The sequence below is a fragment of the Prionailurus bengalensis genome, chromosome B1 (assembly GCF_016509475.1).
Source record: "Prionailurus bengalensis isolate Pbe53 chromosome B1, Fcat_Pben_1.1_paternal_pri, whole genome shotgun sequence".
Classification (NCBI taxonomy): Eukaryota; Metazoa; Chordata; class Mammalia; order Carnivora; family Felidae; genus Prionailurus; species Prionailurus bengalensis.
In genome coordinates this window covers 150,896,823-150,920,437 of record NC_057344.1, presented here as the reverse complement: position 1 = coordinate 150,920,437, position 23,615 = coordinate 150,896,823, and the positions used below count along the sequence as shown (strand labels likewise).

At 35.0% G+C, this 23,615-nt stretch overlaps 1 protein-coding gene across 2 annotated transcripts in view; it reads right to left on the bottom strand.

Annotated features, from left to right (window-relative positions):
• The window catches only part of UBA6 (ubiquitin like modifier activating enzyme 6), a 91,437-nt gene that overhangs the window by 38,799 nt on the left and 29,023 nt on the right, over positions 1 to 23,615 (bottom strand). For both annotated transcript variants that reach the window (XM_043572571.1, XM_043572572.1), the window contains 8 exons: positions 20,062 to 20,156; positions 19,429 to 19,540; positions 11,179 to 11,259; positions 6,067 to 6,189; positions 3,399 to 3,522; positions 1,570 to 1,673; positions 859 to 921; positions 39 to 115 (listed from right to left, as the gene is read on the bottom strand). In XM_043572571.1, coding sequence (XP_043428506.1) covers positions 39 to 115; positions 859 to 921; positions 1,570 to 1,673; positions 3,399 to 3,522; positions 6,067 to 6,189; positions 11,179 to 11,259; positions 19,429 to 19,540; positions 20,062 to 20,156 — 779 coding nt within the window. The remainder of the gene's footprint in view (positions 1 to 38; positions 116 to 858; positions 922 to 1,569; positions 1,674 to 3,398; positions 3,523 to 6,066; positions 6,190 to 11,178; positions 11,260 to 19,428; positions 19,541 to 20,061; positions 20,157 to 23,615) is intronic.

Sequence of the window (23,615 nt, the reverse complement as noted above, 5' to 3'; positions counted from 1 at the left end):
AATAAGGAAAAAAAGTTATTTCAAATGAAGAACATTACCCAATATTTGGCTTGCGACTATAGCTCTCCTGGAACTGGTCCAAGGCAAGCATAGCTGTGTGAATCTGTAAAGGTGCCTATTTGGAACATTAAAAATTGTTCAACAGTTACTGAGTTCATAATATATGACAGGCAATGTGCTTAACACTTTAAAAATTATTTAATTCTTATAATAAATTAATTAGATTAATACTATTATTATCTGTATTTAACACATGAGGAAGCTAAGCCTTAGAGAAGTTAAACAACTTGACTTCAAGGCCATAAAGCTATATTTAAGCAACAGATCCAAGTTTCAATCTCCGGTGATATAACCAGTTTTTAGTAGGTTATTCCTATGAAAGTCAGAGCAATATCAACTAAACAACACCAACAAGACATTTGTATAAGATCAAAATCACCTAATCCTTCTTCATCAAGTTATAAATTTGGAAACTGTTAATACTATTCTTTCCTTATCACAAATGCATTCACTGCTACAAAATTATATTCAGTGATTTAAAACAAAAGAATAAATGCTTCCAAGGTTTTTTAGGAAGAAACATGTATCATATAAAACTCTATATGGTTCAGAAAATCTTTTAGTAAGATTTTGTACAAATTATTGAAATAGTTTTTCAATTATCAAAGCTAACATATTATAAAAGTAAAATGTTTTTCTATTCTTAAAATTTTTCTATGATATAAATCCCTGTTTTTAATTCTTGGGAGTCAACTCTAGATATATGAATACAACCTTTATTAAAAAAACCTGACAGAAAGGTACCAATTCCCATGCCCTCTCTGCTGCCTCTCTCAAACCTACAAAGTGTTCATTTACCTCAGGTTTGCCAAAATCCACAATAAGGCACTTTGGATGTTTTATCTGCCTCTCCAATGGTTCCTTAATAGAAACAAAAACTATTACTTCAGAAACAAAAACTATTACTTCAAGCAAGTGATTACTTGACAAAAAATATAGAGCACTAAAAGCAATGCATCTCTCTCAAGGTCTAAAATAAATAAGGTTGGGCTAATTTGATTTAATAGAAATATAAAAGAGCTACCATTCCCCATTGTCTTCTTGCTAGACTTAATTTTTTTTTTTTTTGTGCTAGACTTAATTTTTAATTCCACTTAATTTCACTTAAAGTGGAATAACTGACTAATAAAACAAAACATATAGAGTTTCAGTGCTTGTTAAATCTTTCAAATATATATTAGCTTCATCTTTTATCTTAGGGAGTAAGAAATATGATCAACTCTTTGATGATTCACAAAAGTATAGATCCTCTGAAGTAAACAACTTATATACTTATATGCACTGGTATTCTAGCTATAATTTTTTTGTTGTTATTAGTTTATTTCCTTAAATTGATCCACTTCCCTCAAAGTGGGTACAAATTAAAAATCAAAATCTGTTCAGCCCTTAAATTAACTGTTTGGTTAACTGAGTATTATTACTTTTTTCTCTTCTGCCATTCTTCCGCAAAGAAATATATTTTAAGCAAAAAAAAAAAAAAAAAAACCCCAAAAACAAAAACATACTTACAAAGCAAAATGTTTTAGGAGTCTTAACTTGGACAGCTATGCCTCCATGTAAATAAGGATCCAGTTCTGTAGTATCACCAATGCTAAAAGAAAATGGTGATACCACTAAAAGAAAAATAAGAAAACCATTACATGCTGATATAAGTATTTAAACTTGAAGATTTATCATGATAAAGATGGTAATTTTCCCTAATTTATAAAATTAGAAGATCCCACTATAAATTTTTTTGGAGGTGGGAGGAAGTGTGGAAAACTAGATAGATTATTTTTCCAGTGTGAACTTAAGGACTTAAAAATTACCAAGAAAACTCAGAGGGGGATAATCATAATGAGATGCTTATTACTAGATATTAGAATATTTTATAAGGCATTAATAATATGTTGATACTAATTACATGCAATTAATACTAAATATAATGTGGTACTTGTTAATGAATAGGCAGACAAATGGAACACTTTGTTTGTAGCCTCAAGATTCTGAACTATCACAATCCCCCATTGCATAGATAACGAATGATAAATCCTAAGTGATTTAACAAATAACAAATGATAACAAATACAATAACAACAAATGATAATCCTAAAGGATTAGTTAATTTTTACAAAAACAGATACAAATTCTTTAATATTAATGATGTAACCTGTATTTTACATATCTGGATATAGTCTGGGAAACAAAATCCAGTAATTTTGTAATCAAAGATGCTTAACCAACTATAGATCCAAAGTTATTATGAAGAATTCATAATAGGGACTGATTTTTGCCTCTCCTAAGGATCCATTTTATAGTCATTACAAGAAAAAAAAAAAGTAATCCATTTGCTAGTCTACACACTCATCACATAATTAGACTTTCAAATGTCCTAAAGATAAACCTGAACCTTCTTGGCTAACAAGTGTAAATATGCCATCTTTGAGTTATAGGATGTCTAGCACTGTCTTTGACTCTTTTAAACATGGCTGGAGAAAAATCACAAATTACGCAGACTAACACTGCTACAAATTCACTATCTTCAACTTCAAATGGGCACTAAATTAAACCTGATAGTCTATTTTTTAAAATGTTTAACTCTCCTTAAATCTATGACTTTGACACTTTTGCTCTCCTTTGGGCAACGATCTCATCTTAGTCTACAAAAAAAATAAATAAATAAAAATCAAATTCCTTCAACTTTTTGCCAACAAACCCACAAACTTGCCTGCAATAACATCCACTCATTCCTTTTATACAAGCCACTAACAAAAACATGTCTCCACCTGAATACTTCATTGCCACCTTACTCAACGAACCTAAACTGTACTCATCATCTTTTCTCCAAAACCTGCAGTCCTTAAGTGAATAAGTTGCCCATGTTGGATTCTTTGCTTACCTACAATATGAGATTATCAAATTTCCTCTTAAATGTCTTAAGACTTTTGCCATATCAACTCCCACTGCCAGCCCTGCCATATTGTATCTTTTAGTTTCTTGAACAAACTGCCTCTTACTGTTGGTCTCTGCATAGAATATTCTTTTCATCATTTTCCTAAGCCAAAGCAATCTTCAAATTTTAATCAAGATACTTGTCCCCACTGCTGCTGTACCCAAACCGGGTAGACTTCCTTGCCATGTTTAGAGTTCCCAGAAATGCCTGTACTGTCTTTACACTCGCTTTACATCACTGCTTAATGTTAACACGTCCTCACTTGGATTGAATGTTTTGAGGCCAAGAATTAGATCATGTTTGTCTAAGCTGATGAAGTGTTCTCAACACTGAATATACTGTCTAAACTATTAACGTGCTGAATAATGAATAAGTATAAATGAATTAATAAAACACAGGAACTTACCAGTTATTTGTTGTGTCGATCCATTTAACCCTGTCATTCCATTAATTTCTCGAAACATTAAAAACTGTCCTGTTTCAAGTTTGTGAGGATGATTTTCAAGGCAGGTGACAATACCAGGATTAGCCTAAATAAGAGAATTCTACTAAAAAAACAAGTTCATGTATTCCTTTTTTGCACAAATTTCAAATCTCACACAAAATGGACCAGGTTATCATAAAATTCTCAAAACAATCAAAATGCCAAGTCATTCCTTTTCTTCCTTAGTAAAAGCAAGCGTTTTAAGAATTATTGCAAAATAATGATCAATTTACTATTTTATTATGAATGTTTAAAATATAATTTCTGTGTTTGGGGGAGAAGGAGATTCTACATGGAAGTTCAAATATTTTATAGATACAGATTCTTTGGACTTATAAAAAATATTCAAAGTTATCAAATATAAGTTTTAAAGTCATGTTATAAAAAAATCTGTGCATAAAAGACAAGTCTAACTTTGAAGATGAAAGAAATGCAAGAAAGGACAGAGACTTAAATTTTTTTTTAAATTTGATTTTTAGAGAGACACAGAGAGAGCGAGAAAGTTAGTGCTCAAGTGGCTGAGGGGGCAGAGGGAGAGATAGAATCTCAAGAAGTCTCCACACTCAGTGAGGGGCCTGACACAGGGCTCACATTCCCACGACTGTGAGATCATGGCTTGAGCCAAAATCAAGGGTTGTACGCTCAACTGACTTAGCCATCCAGGTGTCCCAAGAAGGATGGAGATTTAAAGCCAGAAAACTGGTAATTTAAAATTTGCTGCCCAACATGTTAAAGGATAAAAAAATATTGTGTAGCTCAGCTTACCAGGACAAAAATAGGAAGAAACTGACCTATTCACCAAAGAGGATGGATGAGATAGGTCCAAGGCCCAGAAATTTGCTTATTAATGCATATAATCCAACACACTGGTTGAGTAAGGTGGTAATAATTTAATCTACATAAAACTTAAAGAGAATTATCATCCTTTCTTTCTTAACTGTGAAGATTCTGAAAATTGTCCTGTGGCTTAATGATCTGGGTAAGAATTAAGATTATGATCACAAACATGTATATAAAATTAACATAATGTGGGTTTACTAATATCTCAAGAAGAATAAAATTCATAAGGACTTTATTGAAAAAGAGAAATACTGGGGCGCCTGGGTGGCGCAGTCGGTTAAGCGTCCGACTTCAGCCAGGTCACGATCTCGCAGTCCGTGAGTTCAAGCCCCGCATCAGGCTCTGGGCTGATGGCTCGGAGCCTGGAGCCTGTTTCCGATTCTGTGTCTCCCTCTCTCTCTGCCCCTCCCCCGTTCGTGCTCTGTCTCTCTGTCCCCCAAAAAATAAATAAACGTTGAAAAAAAAAAAAAAGAAAAAGAGAAATACTTTTGCATATAAGTTAAATGGGAACATTTATGGTACTTTGTAATTCTTTGTGGATAACCTTCATACTGCCTACACTATTTAAGAAAAGAAAATACCAATGCAATACAAGATTCCAACTATTTCCTGAAGCCTATTCTATTCTAACTGTATGATGTTCGCAGGGACAAACTAAAAACAAGCACAAAGATTAAAGGTTGAATAATAAATCATTCTGTAAGCACAGAGACACAGAATGATTTTTTTAATGCATTTCTCTTAAAAAGGGGTGAAAAGGCAACATTACACTGGGCTTAAAAATCAAGCATAAATATAGAAACACAAATACTATTATCATTCCCTTACATTTGGTTTCTTTGATCTTTAATGTAAACTGATTAGAAAGAATGCAAGTAAAAGTAATGATTCAGACTTAAAAAACTAGGAAAACTGGATCACAATGATATCTCCAATTCTTTTAGGGAATAAAAAACTTAAGCTTACCTGAAGAGAACGTGAAAGTTCAGACTTTTTGATCTAACGGTAATTAATTCTAATACTTTTTTTCCTTCTCCAAATGTTTTAGAAATATAAAAAATTTTAGAAAAGCTTTTGTCTATAGTGACCTAACTGTGTATCCTCCCCACAGGCTTGTGTTGGGCCAGGTGACTTAAGACACACTACATCTACAATCTGACACAATACACACAGTTTAGTAAACACTGAATCACACTTCATGCCCAATAGGAACACGACACAGAACAAAATTAAAATTTATCACAAGCAAATGCTGATCTATTGATTATTAATGTTAGAAGGAATTCAGACACTCATATTCTAACTTAAATTTAGTTTTAATATAATATGATCAAGAAATTAACAAAACATTCCCTCATGAATTACCTTAAAATATTATAAAACAAATGAAAAATATTGCATATTACAGTATTTTGCTATTGTCACCTTTAAAAAATGTATTCACATCGGGGTGCCTGCGTGGCTTAGTCAGTTAAGCATCCAAATTCGGCTCAGGTCATGATCTCACGATTTGTAAGTTAGAGCCCTGAGTCGGGCTCTGTGCTGACAGCTCAGAGCCTGGAGCTTGTTTCGGATTCTGTGTCTCCCTCCCTCTACCCCTACCCCACTCAACGCTCTGTCTCTCCCACTCTCAAAAATAATAAACATTAAAAAAAATTTTTAAAAAACAAACTAAAAAAAAAATGTATTCACATCAACCTTAAAAAAAACATTCATATACATATACAATAATATATATATATAATCATACTTGCGTTATATTTGAAATGAAAATTTCTTTTGGCTCTTCTCCTGTTGCATCTGAAACTTCAAATTCATCACCAAAATCACAAAACAACCGTGACCAAATTCCATGTACATCTGCACTGATAAACTGTGAAATGATGAAAAGAAGTTCAAGCTTATCTATTTATATAAAGAAAAAAACCCCACATCAAGTATTTTAAGCCTCTTCATGACTTTATTTATAATTAAGATTATCCTTTGGGATATAAAGTGAATCACAAACAGAATACATTATTTGTCTGTGAAGTGGTTCAAGAATCAAGGATATTGGTATTTGAGACTGGGTATCTAGTGCTATATAATTAAAAAATGCAGCACGTCATCATTGTACATTCTATGATTTTTAAATAACAGAAATTCTTTCCTTGCCCTAAAAATCCAACAAAGTACATAAGAAACTGGTATCTTTTGATAATAGCTAAATTATGAAAAAAGCCCAAATGTTCATTAATTGATGAATGGATAAAAAAGATGTAGGATATATACACAATGGAATATTACTCAGTGATCAAAAAGAATAAAATATTGCCATTTGCAACAATGTGGATGGAACTAGCAAGTACTATGCTAAGTGAAATAAGTCAGTCAGAGAAAGACAAATATATGATTTCGCTCATGTGGAACTTAAGAAACAAAACAGATGAACATAGCAGAAGGGAAGGAAAAACAAAAACAGGGAGGGAGGCAAACCATAAGAGATTCTTAAATATACAGAACTACGGGTTGCTAAATGGGTGACTGGCAATAAGGAGGGCACTTGTTGGGAGGAGCACTGGGTGTTATATGTAAGTCATAATTCACTAAATTCTACTCCTGAAACCATTACTACACTATATGTTAACTTGGATTTAAATTAAAAAAAAATTTAAGTAAATTGTACCTATAAGTATTTGAGGTTTGCATGCTGTAGTTTGTTTTTATTAAAAATTACTAATTGAGGGGCGCCTGGGTGGCTCAGTCGGTTGAGCGGCCGACTTCAGCTCAGGTCATGATCTCGCGGTCCGTGAGTTCAAGCCCCGCGTCGGGCTCTGTGCTGACAGCTCAGAGCCTGGAGCCTGTTTCGGATTCTGTGTCTCCCTCTCTCTGACCCTCCCCCGTTCATGCTCTGTCTCTCTCTGTCTCAAAAATAAATAAACATTAAAAAAAAATTAAAAAAAAAAAAGAAAAAAAATTACTAATTGAAAAAACAGAATAGACAACTGCACATAAATATAATACTAATGTGGCAAAAAAATAAAAAAGGTACACACGTCTTTATAGAATTATAGAGGATATATACAGTACAATGTTAACAGCTGTTACCTCTGGTGATGGGCTTAAAGGTAAAATTTTCATTATACTTTTCTACATTCTCTAAATTCTCTTAGTGAATTTGTATATATATTTATATTCAGATGAAAACTAAGTAATATTAAAAATTTTGGAATTGTATAAAATCCACTATCTTAGAATTAGAAACTTTGGTAAGCTTTGGTTGAACAACAATAAAAAACCTTCAGTTAGGTTTTGCAGGCACACCTGAGAGATATTGCAGGTTCATTTCTACACCACTTCAATAAAACAAATACTGCCAAAAAAAAAAAAAAAGAAAGAAAGAAAGAAAGAAACCAGTATCTTGGTTCAATGGTTTGAGCAGTGAATTTTTACTTTTCATTTGAGAAAAAAGAAGTATCCATTCACCAGTAGTAGAGTTAATGGAAAAGAGAACAGAGCTAAAAGTTGAAAATGGAGGCAACAAATAGAAAAAGAGCTGAGGAACTGACAGTATGCATCAAAGCAAGGAAGGTAAAACTCAGATTCTTTTTTTTTTTTTTTTTTTAATGTTTATTTATTTATTGGTGTGGGGAGGGTTGGGAAGGGGCAGAGAAAGAGGGAGACAGAGGATCTCAAGCAAGCTCTGGGCTCAAATTCAAGAATCTCGAGATCATGACCTAAGCTGACGTCGGCTGCTTAACTGATTGGGCCACCCAGGTGCCCCCAAAATCATATTCTTAACCACAATCATTAATGCTTTATTAAAAGTGATTTTTGTAACACATATGCTCCATTCTAAGAATCTCTAAAGAAAATGTTTTTGTGTCTAATTTCATTTTGAGTTAACAGTAAAGAATTCTTATTCTGTAACACATATGATCCTGTGTAAAGTGATACTTAAAAAAATTTTTTTTAATGTTTACTTATTTTTGAGAAAGTCAGAGAGACAGAGTGCGAGCGGGGGAAGGGCAGAGAGAGAGGGAGACAGAGTCTGAAGAAGGCTCCAGGCTCCGAGCCATCAGTACAGAGCCTGACCGTGGGGCTCAAGCTCACAAACCCCGAGCTCATAACCTGAGCTGAAGTCAGATGCTTAACCGACTGAGCCACCCAGGAGCCCCTAAAGTGATACTTTTTAAAACAAAAACTAAAGTCTATTCATATTTGGATATAAAAATGTAGCCCATTAAAACAATTTATACCACCTATTACATGAAGTAATGAGAGAGCTAATAAAAGGCTACCTCCTACTGGATCATGTATTGCCTTTACCATTAAAATAGGTACAGACAGCATTTTTTAATATATATAATCATATATGATATATATATAAAAATGAGCAGAAATTTAGAAATTTTTTTAAGTTTAAAAGCTGCAAATTTGAGGACAATTTCCCTTCAAAACAACTTTCAAATAGGATTACATATACCAATCACATAAACAAAAGATTTTAGTTCATAACTTAGTGTAATTATTTTGTAAAACTTCCATGCCCGGGGATTTTAACTTTACTATTCTATGTCTTATTCATCTGTTTAAATTGTGAACCATAGCACAAATGTACAGAGTGTAAATATGCTATGTAAATACCACAATCCAAAAATTTTTAGCGCAACTATTTAATAGAGTATGATAGTTGGCTTACTGCCTATCTCAAAAGAACAAGTAATTTTTTCCTTTTTTCAAAGGAACAAATAACCCCACAAAGGAGTTAGAGTTAATGGTATGTATGTAACTGCACAGGATAATTTATGATTTTTCTGATCTAAACTTATTACTGGTCTTCCCAATGTCACCATGACTCAGTTACTCTGGAAAAAATCTAGGAGTCATTCTTGATCATTCTTTCCCTCACAACTCATACTCATCCATTCGTAAGTTGTAAGCCATTTTTTTAGAAGATATCTCAAATTCATTAACTTCTCAAAATTTCTATTTCTACCTCTCTTGAATTACCAGCATCTCACACCTGGATTACTGCATTTTCCTCCAATTGGCCTAGTTGCCTCTACTCTCTTATTAATTCAATGGCTTTCTTTCTGTTTGGCTCTGTGATTCCTTCATGTTCTTCTTCTTTTTTTAAAATATTTATTTATTTTGAGAGAAAGTGTGCACACATGCACACATGCAGGGGGGGAGCAGACAGAGAGGGAAAGAGAGAATCCCAAGTAGGCTCCACACTCAGCGTGGAGCCTGACATGGGGTTCAATGTCATGACTGTGAGATCATGACCTGAGCTAAAATCAAGAGTTGGACACTTAACCCGACTGAGCCATCCAGGCACCCCAATTCCTTCACATTCTTAAAAATTACTGAGGACTGAAAGCACTTCTATTTATCTGGGTTATACCTATTGGTATTTGCTGTGTTAGAAATTAAAACTGAGAAACATTTAAAATGTTAAGAATACACACATACATTTCATTAGCTATAAGAGCAGTAATATCTACTGCATGTCATCTAGATAGACTCTGGAAACTCCGCTGTACCCCAGAAGAGAATCAGAGTAAAAAAAAACAAATAACATTTTAGTAATATTATGAAAATAGTTTGACTTTGCAGATCCCATGAAAAGATCTCAAGAATATTCAACATCCTTCGACCATACTTTGAAAACTACTGCTTTAGACTATTTTCCCTACAGCACATCCAGAGTGATCTTTTAAAAATATAAATCAGATCAGGGATGCCTGGGTGACTCAGGTGGTTAAGCATCCAACTCTTGATTTCAGCTCAGGTCATGATCTCATGGCTGTTGAGATTAAGCCCCACGTCGGGTTCTGTACTGAGCATGGAGTCTGCTTAAGATTCTCTCCCTCTGCCTCCTCCCCTGCTTGGGTGTGTTCTCTCGTTCTCTCTCTCTCTCTCCTATGTATACACACACACACAGACACAGACACAGACACAGACACACACACACACACACACACACACACACACACACACAAACACACACACTGTATATATAAATCAAGTCAAAACCCATGGGATTAAAACTCAGCTATCCTCAAAGTTATGTAAGTTATGGCCCTCTAATTACTTCTCTGAACATAATCCCCTGGTAACTTTTACTCATACTACTCTCTCCTCTTTACCCAAATTCCATTCTGGTCTTGCTTGCTTCTTACTGTTTGTAAACACACCAAGCGAATTTTTTTATACTTTCAAGTCTACACTTGATGATCTTCATGCTTTGAATGCTCTTTCCATAGCTGGCTCTCTCTCATTATTCAGGGTTCTATTCAAACGTTATCTCCTCAGAGGAGTTCCCTGACCTTCAATTTAAAAGAACCAGCACTGATCCCCACCCCAACATCATGCAGATATTATATTCTTTACCTAGCTATTTTCTTCATAGGACTTGAAACTATGTTATTTATTTGCTTTTCAATTAAATATCTTCCTTACTGGATGGTAATTTTCCTGAGTAGGAAAATTTGTATGTCTTATTCACTAATGTATTCCTAGTGCCTAGAATTGTATTTGGAGAAGATGCTCAATGAGTATTTGTTGCAAGAACCAATGAACTTCTTGAAAACCACCATTACACCATATCTAAAGTTAGATGATGAATTCAATGTTTACCATCCTTACCATTCCCATCTTTATTCTTCCTCAGTTTTGGTAATTTGCTATAAGCCAAATTTAGATCTTGGTTTTAAAAACAGGAAATGAATAATGCCAAAATTAAAGAGAAAAATATTACTGTGATTGTCCTCGTGTACATAAGAACTTCTTACACAACCTACTGAAAAGCTATAAATTTTAACAGTGAAGGTGTTCTTTCTTTGCTTAACTACATGTCATTATTAAGTAATATTATTACCTTAATTGGAGGGCACCGAGAACGGCAAAAGTTATTGATCTTCTTCTGCAACGGAAGTTTGATCTCAGTCAATATTACACACTGTTAAGAAGAATATAAGAAATTAAATATTAGAAAATAAACAACTAGTTTGGTAAAATACACTTCTAAGTCAGAAGCATGTCACAGTTTGCATTATGCTAAAAACACATTGTTTTCCTTGTAAAAAAAAATACTTTCCCAATGTATTCCATTCTAAGGTTAAAACCTTCAGAGTCATGGAACAGCAAAAGTAAAAATAACATATACAGAGGAAAACCTGCCCATATTAAATTCAATTACTATCATAGGATTTACATAAGAAGCAAACCTTAATATCATATGTGGTATTTTTGTACTCTAAATGGCTGGAGATTTTGTTTAATCTGTTTTGCCATGGGAATACTAACCTAGTCTTCAGGATATTAATTAAATGCTAGCTTAAAGGAGTAAAGATTACATTTTTAAAGAGATACACTAGTTGGCTTAGCTTTTACTTCAGATGCACAATATAACAACTTTTGCTTTATGACAGTATCATTAGTAAAACTACCAAGTTCTGTTATTTAAAATAGCAAATTATAGTTCTCAATGCTTAACTTTTTATCATCGCCCTGTAAGATAAGTAGAGTGTTTTTATAATCATATTTTAACATAAGTAACTTAAACTCATAAAGGTAAAAAACTTTCCTTAGGTCATTCATCTACCTATCAAGTGGCAAAAGTAGAACTAGACTCTCAGTCCAGAGTTTTCCTTGCTGGTAGTTTCCATGAATTGGATAACTTTTTTTCACTACAAATATCCAGTTGTGGATTTATTCTTATTTACCTAGCTCAGAATATGGTGTGCTTCCTGCAAGATTGATTTCTCCTCCATGGGTCTCTTACTTTTTATACATGTCTCAACTGGGTATGCCATGAATCCAAGGATCTTAACTATTCTTGGACCATTTCTCAGGATTATATTTGCTTTGTGCAAGCTGGAGGAATGAGGTAATGTTTCCCTCTGGGACAAAGAACAAGCCTGTTAATTGTTTGCTATAAAAGCACAGGTTTTCCAAGCTCAGTGTTCCTCTTATCAAAAGGAGCCCATTACATGTGCAGGCATCCACTGAGTCCTCTACACTACACTAGTGGGTTTTGGGGAAAGGCAAGAGGAAATAAGGCAAATATAATACTCACACCTCTTACCATACTCAGAGAAATAAAGTCTCTGACTCAGGAATCTCATGTTTTCTGTCAGCAACCAAAGAACAGTAACAGGCTGACTTAGTAAGTTTGTAAATACAGTAAAATCACATCTTAGACTTAGCATACACTGAATCTAACTTGTGTTTCATCACAAATTCTCAGCCATAATTTTTTTGGAATATTGCCCTTTCCTAATGTTCTTTCAGAAATTTAATCTCATGAATTGAACCTTTTCACTTAAGCTTGTATTTCTTTTAATTTCTCTTTCATACTTACTCTAATTTCTAAAGGTTGTAGTCTCAGTAATCTCAGCTCTTTCAATTCACTAATTCTTGCTCTAGTTGTATCTATCCACTGAGTTTTAATTTTTAAGACGATATTTTCGTTTCTAAAAGTTCGACTGGTTCTTTATCACATCTGCCTGATTCTTTTTAATTATTTCCATATTGTATATTTAATTCCTTCTTTTAAAATTCAATTTGAACATCTATGTTTTTTAGTCCCTATCTGATAATTCTATTATCTGAAATTCCTGGAGGTTAATTCTATTATTTGTTATATCCATTGACCTTTCATCACACTGAACTGCCTGTCTTGCTATTTTGTACTCTGAACTCATCTTCAAAGAGGCTCCATATACTGGAATATACTATGGCTTAGTTGAACATAGATTTCTCTGTAGTTGTTTAGTTTTCTTTCTGTCTGGCATTCCAGAATATTGACAGTAGCTTAGTACTACTTATGTTTTGAGTTCCCAGCTTGGGAAATTTTAGATTACAAAGAATTATAAAGTTTATCTCCAAACCTGGGTGAGAATAGGCATATGGTGGTGAATTCCCAGAGGAGATCATTATTTTTTCATCCAGAGCTCAAGAAAAAACAGGCAATCTTGTTCTGAGGTACAAAGACTGTTCTCATCCACCTTTCACTGAAGGTGTAGTTCTCTGAGGTTCTAACTTTACAAAAAGGGGGTAGGTCTCAATTCCATTTCTCTATCTCATGTAAACCTACTTGGGATCTTCGGTTTCTGTGTTACCACTAATTCCTAAGAAATGGGGTTACTGAGGGGCGCCTGGGTGGCGCAGTCGGTTAAGCGTCTGACTTCAGCCAGGTCACGATCTCGCGGCCCGTGAGTTCGAGCTCCGCGTCAGGCTCTGGGCTGATGGCTCGGAGCCTGGAGCCTGTTTCCGATTCTGTGTCTCCCTCTCTCTCTGCCCCTCCCCCGTTCGTGCTCTGTCTCTCTGTCCCCCAAAAAATAAATAAACGTTGAAAAAAAATTAAAAAAAAAAAAAAAAAAAAGAAATGGGGTTACTGAGATCAGCAACTCCAATGTGAAAGTGACCACAGCAAATAAATAGTTCACTCGTCTTCTTTCAGCTACCTATTTATTTTTGGTCTCTGAGCATTTTATTTTGAGCTCAGCTACTCATTTAAAAGACGTCTATCAGGGGCTCATGGGTGGCTCAGTCGGTTAAGTGTCCATCTTCAGGTCTGGTCATGAACTCCTAGCTCGTGGGTTCAAGTCTCACATTGGACTCTGTGTTGACAGCTCAGAGCCTGAAGCTTGCTTTAGATTCTGTGTCTCTCTCTCTCTCTGCCCCTCCCCTGCTTGCCCTCTGTCTCTCTCAAAAATAAACATTAAAATTTTTAAAAAGTCTATCAAAAATCAAATTAGTAATCAAAAAACTCCCAGAAAACAAAGGCCAGGACCAGATGGATTCACAGGCAAAGTCTACCAAACATTTAAAGAAGAGTTAATACCTAGTCTTAAACTATTCCAAAAATAGAAGAGGAAGGAAAACTGAAATTCATTCTATGAGGCCAGCATTACTCTGATTCTAAACCAGATAAAAACACTACATGGGCGCCTGGGTGGCTCGGTCGGTTAAGCGTCCGACTTCGGCTCAGGTCATGATCTCACGGTCCGTGAGTTCGAGCCCCGCGTCAGGCTCTGTGCTGACAGCTCAGAGCCTGGAACCTGTTTCAGATTCTGTGTCTCCCTCTCTCTCTGCCCCTCCCCTGTTCATGCTCTGTCTCTCTCTGTCTCAAAAATAAATAAACGTTAAAAAAAATTAAAAAAAAAAAAAACACACTACAAATAAAAAGACAAAACTATAGTCCAAAATCTCTGAAAAACACAGATACAAAAATCTGTAAGAAAATATTATTAGTAAACTGAATTCAACAATACCTTAAAAAACCCGTTCTACCATGATCAGTCGGATTTATTCTAGGGAAGCAAGGGTGGGGTTCATTATTTATAAATTGATCAAAATTATAAATTATAATTAACAAGAGAAAGAATAAAAACCATATGATCATCTCAATCTCAACAGATGAAGAAAAAGCTTCCGACAAAGTACAATGTCCACTCGTGAATGAAAACTCTGAACAAAGTAGGTTAACAAGCAAAATACCTAAGCATAACAAAGGCCATATATAAAAAACCCACAGCTAATATTTTTTACTCAATGGTGAAAAACTGAGGCTCTCCCTTTAAGATCAGGAATAAGTCAAGCATGCCCACTCTTACCACTTTTATTCAAAATAGCACTGGAAGTCTTAGCTGCAGTTATCATACAAGAAAAAGAAAAGGCAGTCAAACTGGTAAGGAAGAGGTAAAGCAGTCTATTTGCAGATGACATGATACTATAAACAGAAAACCTTAAAGACTCCACCAAAAAAACTACTAGAACTGATAAATGAATTCATTAAAATTACAGGTTACAAAATTAATATACAGAAATCTCTTTTTATACATCAATATAAAGTAGCAGAAAGAGAAATTAAGAAAGCAATCCTATTTACAATTGCACCAAAAATAATAAAATACCTAAAAATAAAATTAACCAAGGAGGTAAAATACCTTTACTCTCAAAACTCTGAAACACTGATGAAAGAAATTAAAGACACAATACAACCAATGGAAAGATATTCCATCCTCATGGATTAGAAGAATTAATATTGCTACAAAGTCCATACTATCCAAAGCAATCTAGAGATTCAATGTAATCCCTATCAAAATACCAACAGCATTTTTCACAGAACTACAACAAATAATACTAAAATTTGTATATAACTACAAAAGACCCCAAATAGCTAAAGCAATCTTTAGAAAGAAGAACAAAGCTAGAGGTATCACAATCCCAGATTTCAAGATATACTACAAAGCTGTAGAGTCAAAACAGTATGGACACACATAGATCAATGAAACAGAATAGAGATCCCAGAAATAAACCCATGCTTATATGGTCAATTAATCTGCAACAAAGGAGGCAAGAATGTACGGTGGGGAAAAGATAGTTTTCCACAAATGGTGCTGGGAAAACTGGACAGCTACATATGAAAGAATCAAACTGGACCACTTTCTTACACCACACACAAAAATAAACTCAAAATGGATAAAGATCTAAATGTGAAACCTGAAACCATGAAAATCCTGGAAGAGAACACAGGCAGTAATCTCTCCCGATATTTACCATAGCAACATTTTTCTAGATATGTCACCTTGGGCAAGGGAAACAAAAGCAAAAATAAATTATTGAGACCATAACAAAATAAAAAGTTTTTGCACAGTGAAGGTAACTATCAACAAAATGAAAAGGCAATCTACTAAATAGAATATATTTGCAAATGATGTATCTGATAAGGTGCTCATATGCAAAGTTTGTAAAGAATTTACACAATGCAACACCAAAATCCCAAATAATCTGATCAAAAACCGAGCAGAGGACCTGAACAGACATTTTTCAAACACATAAGATAGCCAACAGACACATGAAAAGATGCTCAACATCACTCAACATCAGGGAAATGCAAATGAAAACCACAACGAGGTATTTCATCATATTTGTCAAAAATGGGTAGAATCGGGGTGCCTGGGTGGTTCAGTCGGTTAAGCATCTGACTTTGGCTCAGGTCATCATCTAACGGCTGATGCTCTGTATCAGAGCAGGGGAATGCATGGTGGGAATGCAAATTGGCGCAACCACTGTGAAAAACAGTATGGAGGTTCCTCAAAAATTGAAAATAGAAATACCATATGATCCAATAATTCTACTACGCAGTATTTACCCAAAGAAAACAAAAATGCTAGTTTGAAAAAAATATATGAACTCCTGTTTACTGCAGCATTATTTATATTAACCAAGATATGGAAGCAACCCAAGTGTCCATCAACAGATAAATGGATAAAGAAGATGTAGTATTTACATGTGATGGAATATTACTCAAGTCCTAAAAACAAAATAAGATCTTGCCATTTGCAACAACATGGATGGACCTACATAGTATTATGCTAAATGAAAGAAGTCAAAGAAAAATACTATATGATTTCACTTGCAGTTGGAATATAAAACAAATTAACAAGGAAATAAAAAAAACCAGACTTCTTTTTTTTTTTTTTTTTAATTTTTTTTAACGTTTATTTATTTTTGAGACAGAGAGAGACAGAGCATGAACGGGGGAGGGTCAGAGAGAGAGGGAGACACAGAATTGGAAGCAGGCTCCAGGCTCTGAGCCATCAGCCCAGAGCCCGACGCGGGGCTCGAACTCACAGACCGTGAGATCGTGACCTGAGCTGAAGTCGGAGGCTTAACCAACTGAGCCACCCAGACGCCCCCCAAAAAAAACCAGACTTCTAAACAGAGAGAACAAAATGGTGGTTGCCAGAGGGGAGATGGTAGAGTGACTAGAGAAATAGGTAAATAGGATTAAGAGGTACAAACTTCCAGTTACAAAATAAGTAAGTCACAAAGATGACAAATACAGCATTGGGAATATAGTTAAAATAGTTTAATAACATTGCTTGGTTATAGATGGTGACTACACTTATCATGGTGAATACTGAGTAATGCACAAAACTGTTCATTCATTACACTGTATACCTGAAATTAACACAACACTGTGTGTTAATTATACCTCAATAAAAAATAAAAACATAAAAGGAAGTCTATTACATAAATCTACGTAAGAAGTCTATTACACATCTTTGTAGAAGATGGATTTCAAGTTATCTAGTCCAGAACAGAAGTTTACACTGGTTTTCAAATTGGTGTGACATAATAATAATAAATATACCTTTTGGTCATTATCCAAGGTTCCTGACACATAGCTCCTAAAAACTCTTGCAATTTCCTATAGAAGAGCTATAGAGACATTTTTCATTATGTATTTAGCTTTATCCCAGATCCTGAAATAGCTCCAGTGATAAAGGTTAAATAATGATGTCTTTTGTTATTCATAACAAGCCTCTTTTACCCACACCTGAGTTTAGATTAATGAAATAACTTTGAGGTCCCCTAAGAATGGGAGCTGATTGCCAGGGGAACGAACCTTGTGATTTGTGAGAACTTTCAGCCCTATCTCTTAGACCTCCAGGGAGAGAGGGGCTGGAGACTGACTTAATCACCAAAGGCCAATCATTTAATCATTCATGCTTCCATAATGAAGCCTTCATGAAAATCTCAACTATGGGCTCAGAGAGCTTCCAGATTCATGCCAGGAACATGGCATACTTGGAAAGGGCATGGAAGCTCAGCCCCCCTTTCTCCATTCATTGCCTTATGCATCTCTTCCATCTGACTGTTCCTTTGTTACAGCTTTTATAATAAACCAGTAATCTAATAAGTAAACGGTCTTCCTGTGTTCTGTGAGCCACTCTGACAAATTAATTGGACCCTAAGAGGGGGACATGGAAACCTCTGATTTATAGCCAGCCCTCAGAGGAACAGGTAACAACCTGGATTTGTGATTGATGTCAGAAAGTGGACAGAGAGGGGCTCTTGTGGGAATGAATCCTTAACTTGTGGGATCCGAAGCTATCTTCTCCAGGTAGATAGTGTCAAAACTGAATTGAACTGTAGGACACTGAAGGTGTCCAAGGAGTTTGGAGAACTGCTTGGTTTGGGGGAAAAACCCACACACATATGGTCACACAGTGTGAAAAGTACTGAGTAGAGGTGAAACACAGGAGTGTTCTTCCCCAAAGGGCAACATCATAATTTAATCACAGAAAATCAGGGTCAACCTAGTTGCTTTTGAAACATCTAAGGTGCTAGGAAATGTTGTTGTTTTTAAAGTTTATTCATTTATTTTGAGAGAGAAAGAGAGAGAAGAAGGGGAGGAGGGGAGGGAGGGAGGGAGAGAGAGAATGAGAGAGAGAGAGAGAGAGAGAGAGAGAGAGAGAGAAGAATCTCAAGCAGGCTCCATGCTGTCAGCAGACAGCTTGATATGGGGCTTGATACCATGAACCATGGGATCACGACCTGAGCTGAAATCAAGAGTCAGACACTTAGAACTGACTGAGTCACCCAAGCAGCCTTTTTCTTTTTTTAAAAAATTTATTTATTTTGAGGAAGAGAATTGTTGTTAAAGTTAACCTTAACTAAAGCAGACTGAATGTTGATCCACATATTTTACTTCTGCCATCAGATTACATACTGATTATATATCACCAGCTTATATATCATCCTTTGCCCATGGCCTTCATAAGAGCAGAGTACACCTTCCTGCTCAACTTTGGTCTTGACCATGTGACTTGCTTTGACTAATGAAATATAAATAGAAGTAACATGAATGGAAGATTGAAGTGTGCTTGGATAGTTGGACTTGCCCCTTTACACTTCTTTTATTGGTATGACACCATGTCCTCGGTAGCCTCCTGGTCCCAGAAGAGAGGCATATGGAGAAAAACCCAGGCTCTACAGTTCAAGGTCAGCCTAGAACAGCTGAACTCCAAATGACATGCAGGTGGAGGATAAAGAAATAAATACATGTTGCTATAAACCATTGAGTTTTGGGTAGTTTTTACGCACATAACTGTGAAAGTAGCTGACTGATATAATGGCCAGTATCTCAGGCCCTTTCCCTAAAATGGAGCATTTGAAAGGTATTCTAAAGGAAGTATTTTGACCTGAAATTTTTTGCTCTGCTCAACAGACTAGGTTTAATTAGTTACACTACGATAATACTTACAACTACATATATATATACACATATATGTATATATATATATAAACTAACATAAAATAGAGTACCAACCTGGTATTTATCTAAGAAGGAGAGATCTGTGGTTTCATTTAAAGGAATAGAAGATGATGTGACATGAACGTAAGGATTGAGTTCTGCAATATGTTGAAGTACAGCTTCAGCCCTAAAAAAAAAAAAAAAGGACTTTTACTACTCTTTCATTCAATATATCCAATCCCTCATACCTGGACACTTTGACAACATCAGAGAAACCTGAATGTTAGAAAATTTCAATGGAAATTTAACAAACTGTAGAGAAAGAAAGAAGCTAAGACTTACTTATTTTTATAGACAACTACACACTCTTGAAATGTAGCACACTGTCACATTCCATAGTAAGCCACACAATCTCAAAGTGTACCCTAGTTCCAACCTCTTCAAGCTTTTTAAGAATAAAGCAATAATAAAGACCTTTAACAATCTTAAAATTAACTTCTAGGTAGCAATGTGAGTGTATTAAAATTTTCACAAATCTAAATAATTAAATAAGTATATGTTAATACTTATTTATCTATGGTGATGGGTTATGGGGATGAGTCAAACAACTATGAATGAGTTAGTGTTTTAGGCACAGAAAATACCCTATGTAATTGTGAGAGTAAAAAAAAAATTCTATGATAAAACATCAAAATATCTCATCTTCACCTGTTTCTCATATTAACAACATCATCTTCACAGAGGAAGAAGTTGGCTCCTAGATCCCATGCTTGGCATTTTTCTGTATCATGAATGGTAAGTGCCTTCAAAAAAGAGAAAAATCTCTGTTAAAGTCAGGGATAAGACAAGGATGCTCACTATCTCCAATTTCATTTACATTGTATCAGAAGTATTATCCAATGTAATTAGACATAGAGAGGAATAGGAAGCTTAAGAATTAGAAAGGATCTAAAGCTGGATTCATTCACAGATGATATGACCATATACATCTGGAAACCCAGGAAAATTAATGGAAAAACTACTTTAAACCATATGAGAATTTCAATTTAGGAAAGTAGCATGTTGTATTAAAATACAATCAAAAGAATTCACATAAACGTTTCCAAATGCTCCATGTTCTAAGTAAAAAAAGATAACAACATTTGGAAAGAATATTTTCAACTTATATCAGAGGACATATCTTACAGAAAAAGGGGCAAAGTATATGAACATGGAGAATACTGAAAAAGAAATGCATATGGCCCTTTAAAATATTTAGGAATGTTCAACTCTACTCAAGAATGAAATATGTTTTCTCATTTATTAGAATGGCATCAATCCAAAAGTTTGACAATATACTGTACTGGAGACTGACATGAATCAGGCATTCTTATATGTTATTGGTGAGAATGTAAAATAGCATAACCTCAATGGAAAAGAACTTGGTAATCTCTAGTGAAATAACATGTGCTTCTATCCTTTGACGTAACAATTCTGCTTTTAAGAATCTATCATAAAGGCACACTGGGAAAGATTAAAAATGATATACGTACAAGAGTATTAACTGCAGCACTACTTGTAATAGAAAAAGACTGAAAATAATTAAAATGTCTACAAGTAAGGAATTGGGTATAATAATATACATCCATGCAATGTATACCTGTACAGCTATAAAAAAATGAAACATATATATTTATCATTAAGGAATAATCCCAGGATATGCTGTTAAGTGATAAAGAGCAAGGTGGAAGAAAGTATGGCACTTTATTTAAGAGAGGCAGGTGAGAGTAAATTTGTATACACACATATATACAGATTTGCATATTTGTATGCATGTATTTGCTTATATTTCAAAACACGAAAAAAAGGGGGTGACCTAATAAGGGAAGGAGGGAATAGGGTAAAGAGAAGGTAGCCTTACCTGAATAAAGCTTGTTTCATAAATTGTACTTTTTAAAAAAATGTTTATTTTTTGGGAGAGAGAGGCAGAGTGCAAGTGGGGTAGGGGCAGAGAGAGGGGGAGATACAGAATCTGAAGTAGGCTCCAGGCTCTGAGCTGTCAGAACATAGCCTGACGTGGGGCTCGAACCCATGAACCACAAGATCATGACCTGAGCCGAAGTTAGACATTCAACCAACTAAGCCACCCAGGTGCCCCCATAAATTCTGCTTTGAATTATGTAAGTCTCATAATAGTAAAATTTAATTAAATTTAAACGTGATCCCCAGAAATCCAGAGCAAAATGAATGGAGAAAACTACCTACTGAATATGTTGCATAACTACCCAAAGGAATTATTTAAAGTGACTTTAAAAAGTAGTTAATTTGCCTGCCAAATCTAGACAGGATATATCCTAAGGATGAAAAAGAAAATTAGGGGTATCTGGGTAGCTCAGTGGGTTGAGCATCTGACTTTGGCTCAGGCCATGATCTCGTGGTTCATGAGTTTGAGCCCTGTAGCGGGTCTGCTGCTATCAGCCTGTCAGCCCAGAGTCCTCTTGGGATCTTCTGTACTCCTCTCTCTCTGACCCTCCCCTGCTCATGCTCTTTGTCTCTCTCAAAAAATAAATATAATTTTAAAAATAAAATAAAGTGGGGCACCTGGATGACTCAGTCGGTTGAGCATCCGACTTTGGCTCAGGTCATGATCTCACAGTTCGTGAGTTTAAGCCCCACATTGGGCTCACTGCTGTTAGCCTGTCAGCACAGATCCCGCTTCAGATCCTCTGTCCCCTTCTCTCTGCCCCTCCTCTGCTTGTGCTCTCCCAAAAGATAAGTATTAAAAAAAATAATAAATCATAAATGGTTTTCAATAATTATATTGCTATTAATAATATTAGAATTGTTATGCTGAATCTATATCATAAATAGGTGTAACATAGGATAAAGCAAGTATGTAATTAGGTTCATGTCATTAAGACTCAAACCCTTACAGTGAGAGATAAAGATACAAAATCATAAAATCAAAGAAGTAGATATGCCGTGGTCCTAAACTTGAAACTCAGATATTTCAGTGTTCACTCAGGATGAATGTTCTAGATCTGTCCACTGAAAAGACTTCATCATTAGTGACAAAGACCACTGGGGTTAGGTCAAAAGGACTCAAGAAGTTGAAGAAGATCCTAACAAGCAAAGATGAAACAATTTAAGCATAAATGAGAATAACAACTACACTAGATCAAAACAAATCATGTATGTTTAAATTCATGAGTTTATTATGACATTCAGGTACAAACAGGCCACACAAGTTCACTAGTCACTGTTAGCGGATGATAGGAAACCACTGATTTTGAAAACTGGTAAATAAAGGCTGAAAAAAAAAAACCAACAAGTATTTATCTTGCCTTTCGTACAAGTGCAAACTATACTTTACTGAAACCAAATATGTGAATGGAGAATTGTCTTTCTAAATTATTCCAGCTAATAAATCAAAAAGGACAGAATTAGAATATCATTATCCCTAATAAAATAATGAATCTAGGCAATGATCATTATTACCAGTAATAATCAAAACAAGGACAACAGATTATGATTTCCTCTTGATGAGAAAAATATAAAATCATCTGTGAAACAGTAGTCCCAAAACAATCAAATCTGAATCTGAATCTCTGGATTCAGTTTACAGGAAATCTCTGTACCAGTTTATATGAAATACAAGGGTAGAGGTACATGTAATAAATGACCTGTTGTTAGTTACAAGTGCATTGTAAGGATAAATAAATATCAGGGAAGGGAACTATATAGATTAAAATAAATCAAATTCAGTATATGGACTTTACTTGGATCCTAATGAGAACAAACCAAAAAAAATTTTCGTAAGACATTTGGGAAAATTTGAACTCTAACTAGATATTTGATGACTGATATAGATAGGCTTGTAAGATGGCCCTAATGATTCCCGGTTCCTGGTACTCAGGCCTTTGCATAATTCCTTTTCCATACATTTGTAAACTAGTGAAACTATTTGCTTTTAGCAAATAAGCACAGATAATGAAATGTCACTTCTGAGATTAGGTTGCAAAAGACTGGTTTGTTTTGCTAGTACACTTCCTTTCTAGTCATCTTGGTTAGCTTACTCTGATGAAGCAAACTGCCATATTGTGAGCTGCCTAATGGAGAGGATCACATGTCAAGGAACTGAGGGTGATCTCCAACCAAGAGCCAGCAGGGAACTGAGATGGGAACGTGAAGTGGAATGACCTTGCCACTGAATCCTATCAATCATCATGTGAGCAAGCTTGGGAAGCAGATTATTCCCCTATTCTGGAGATGACTCCAGCCCT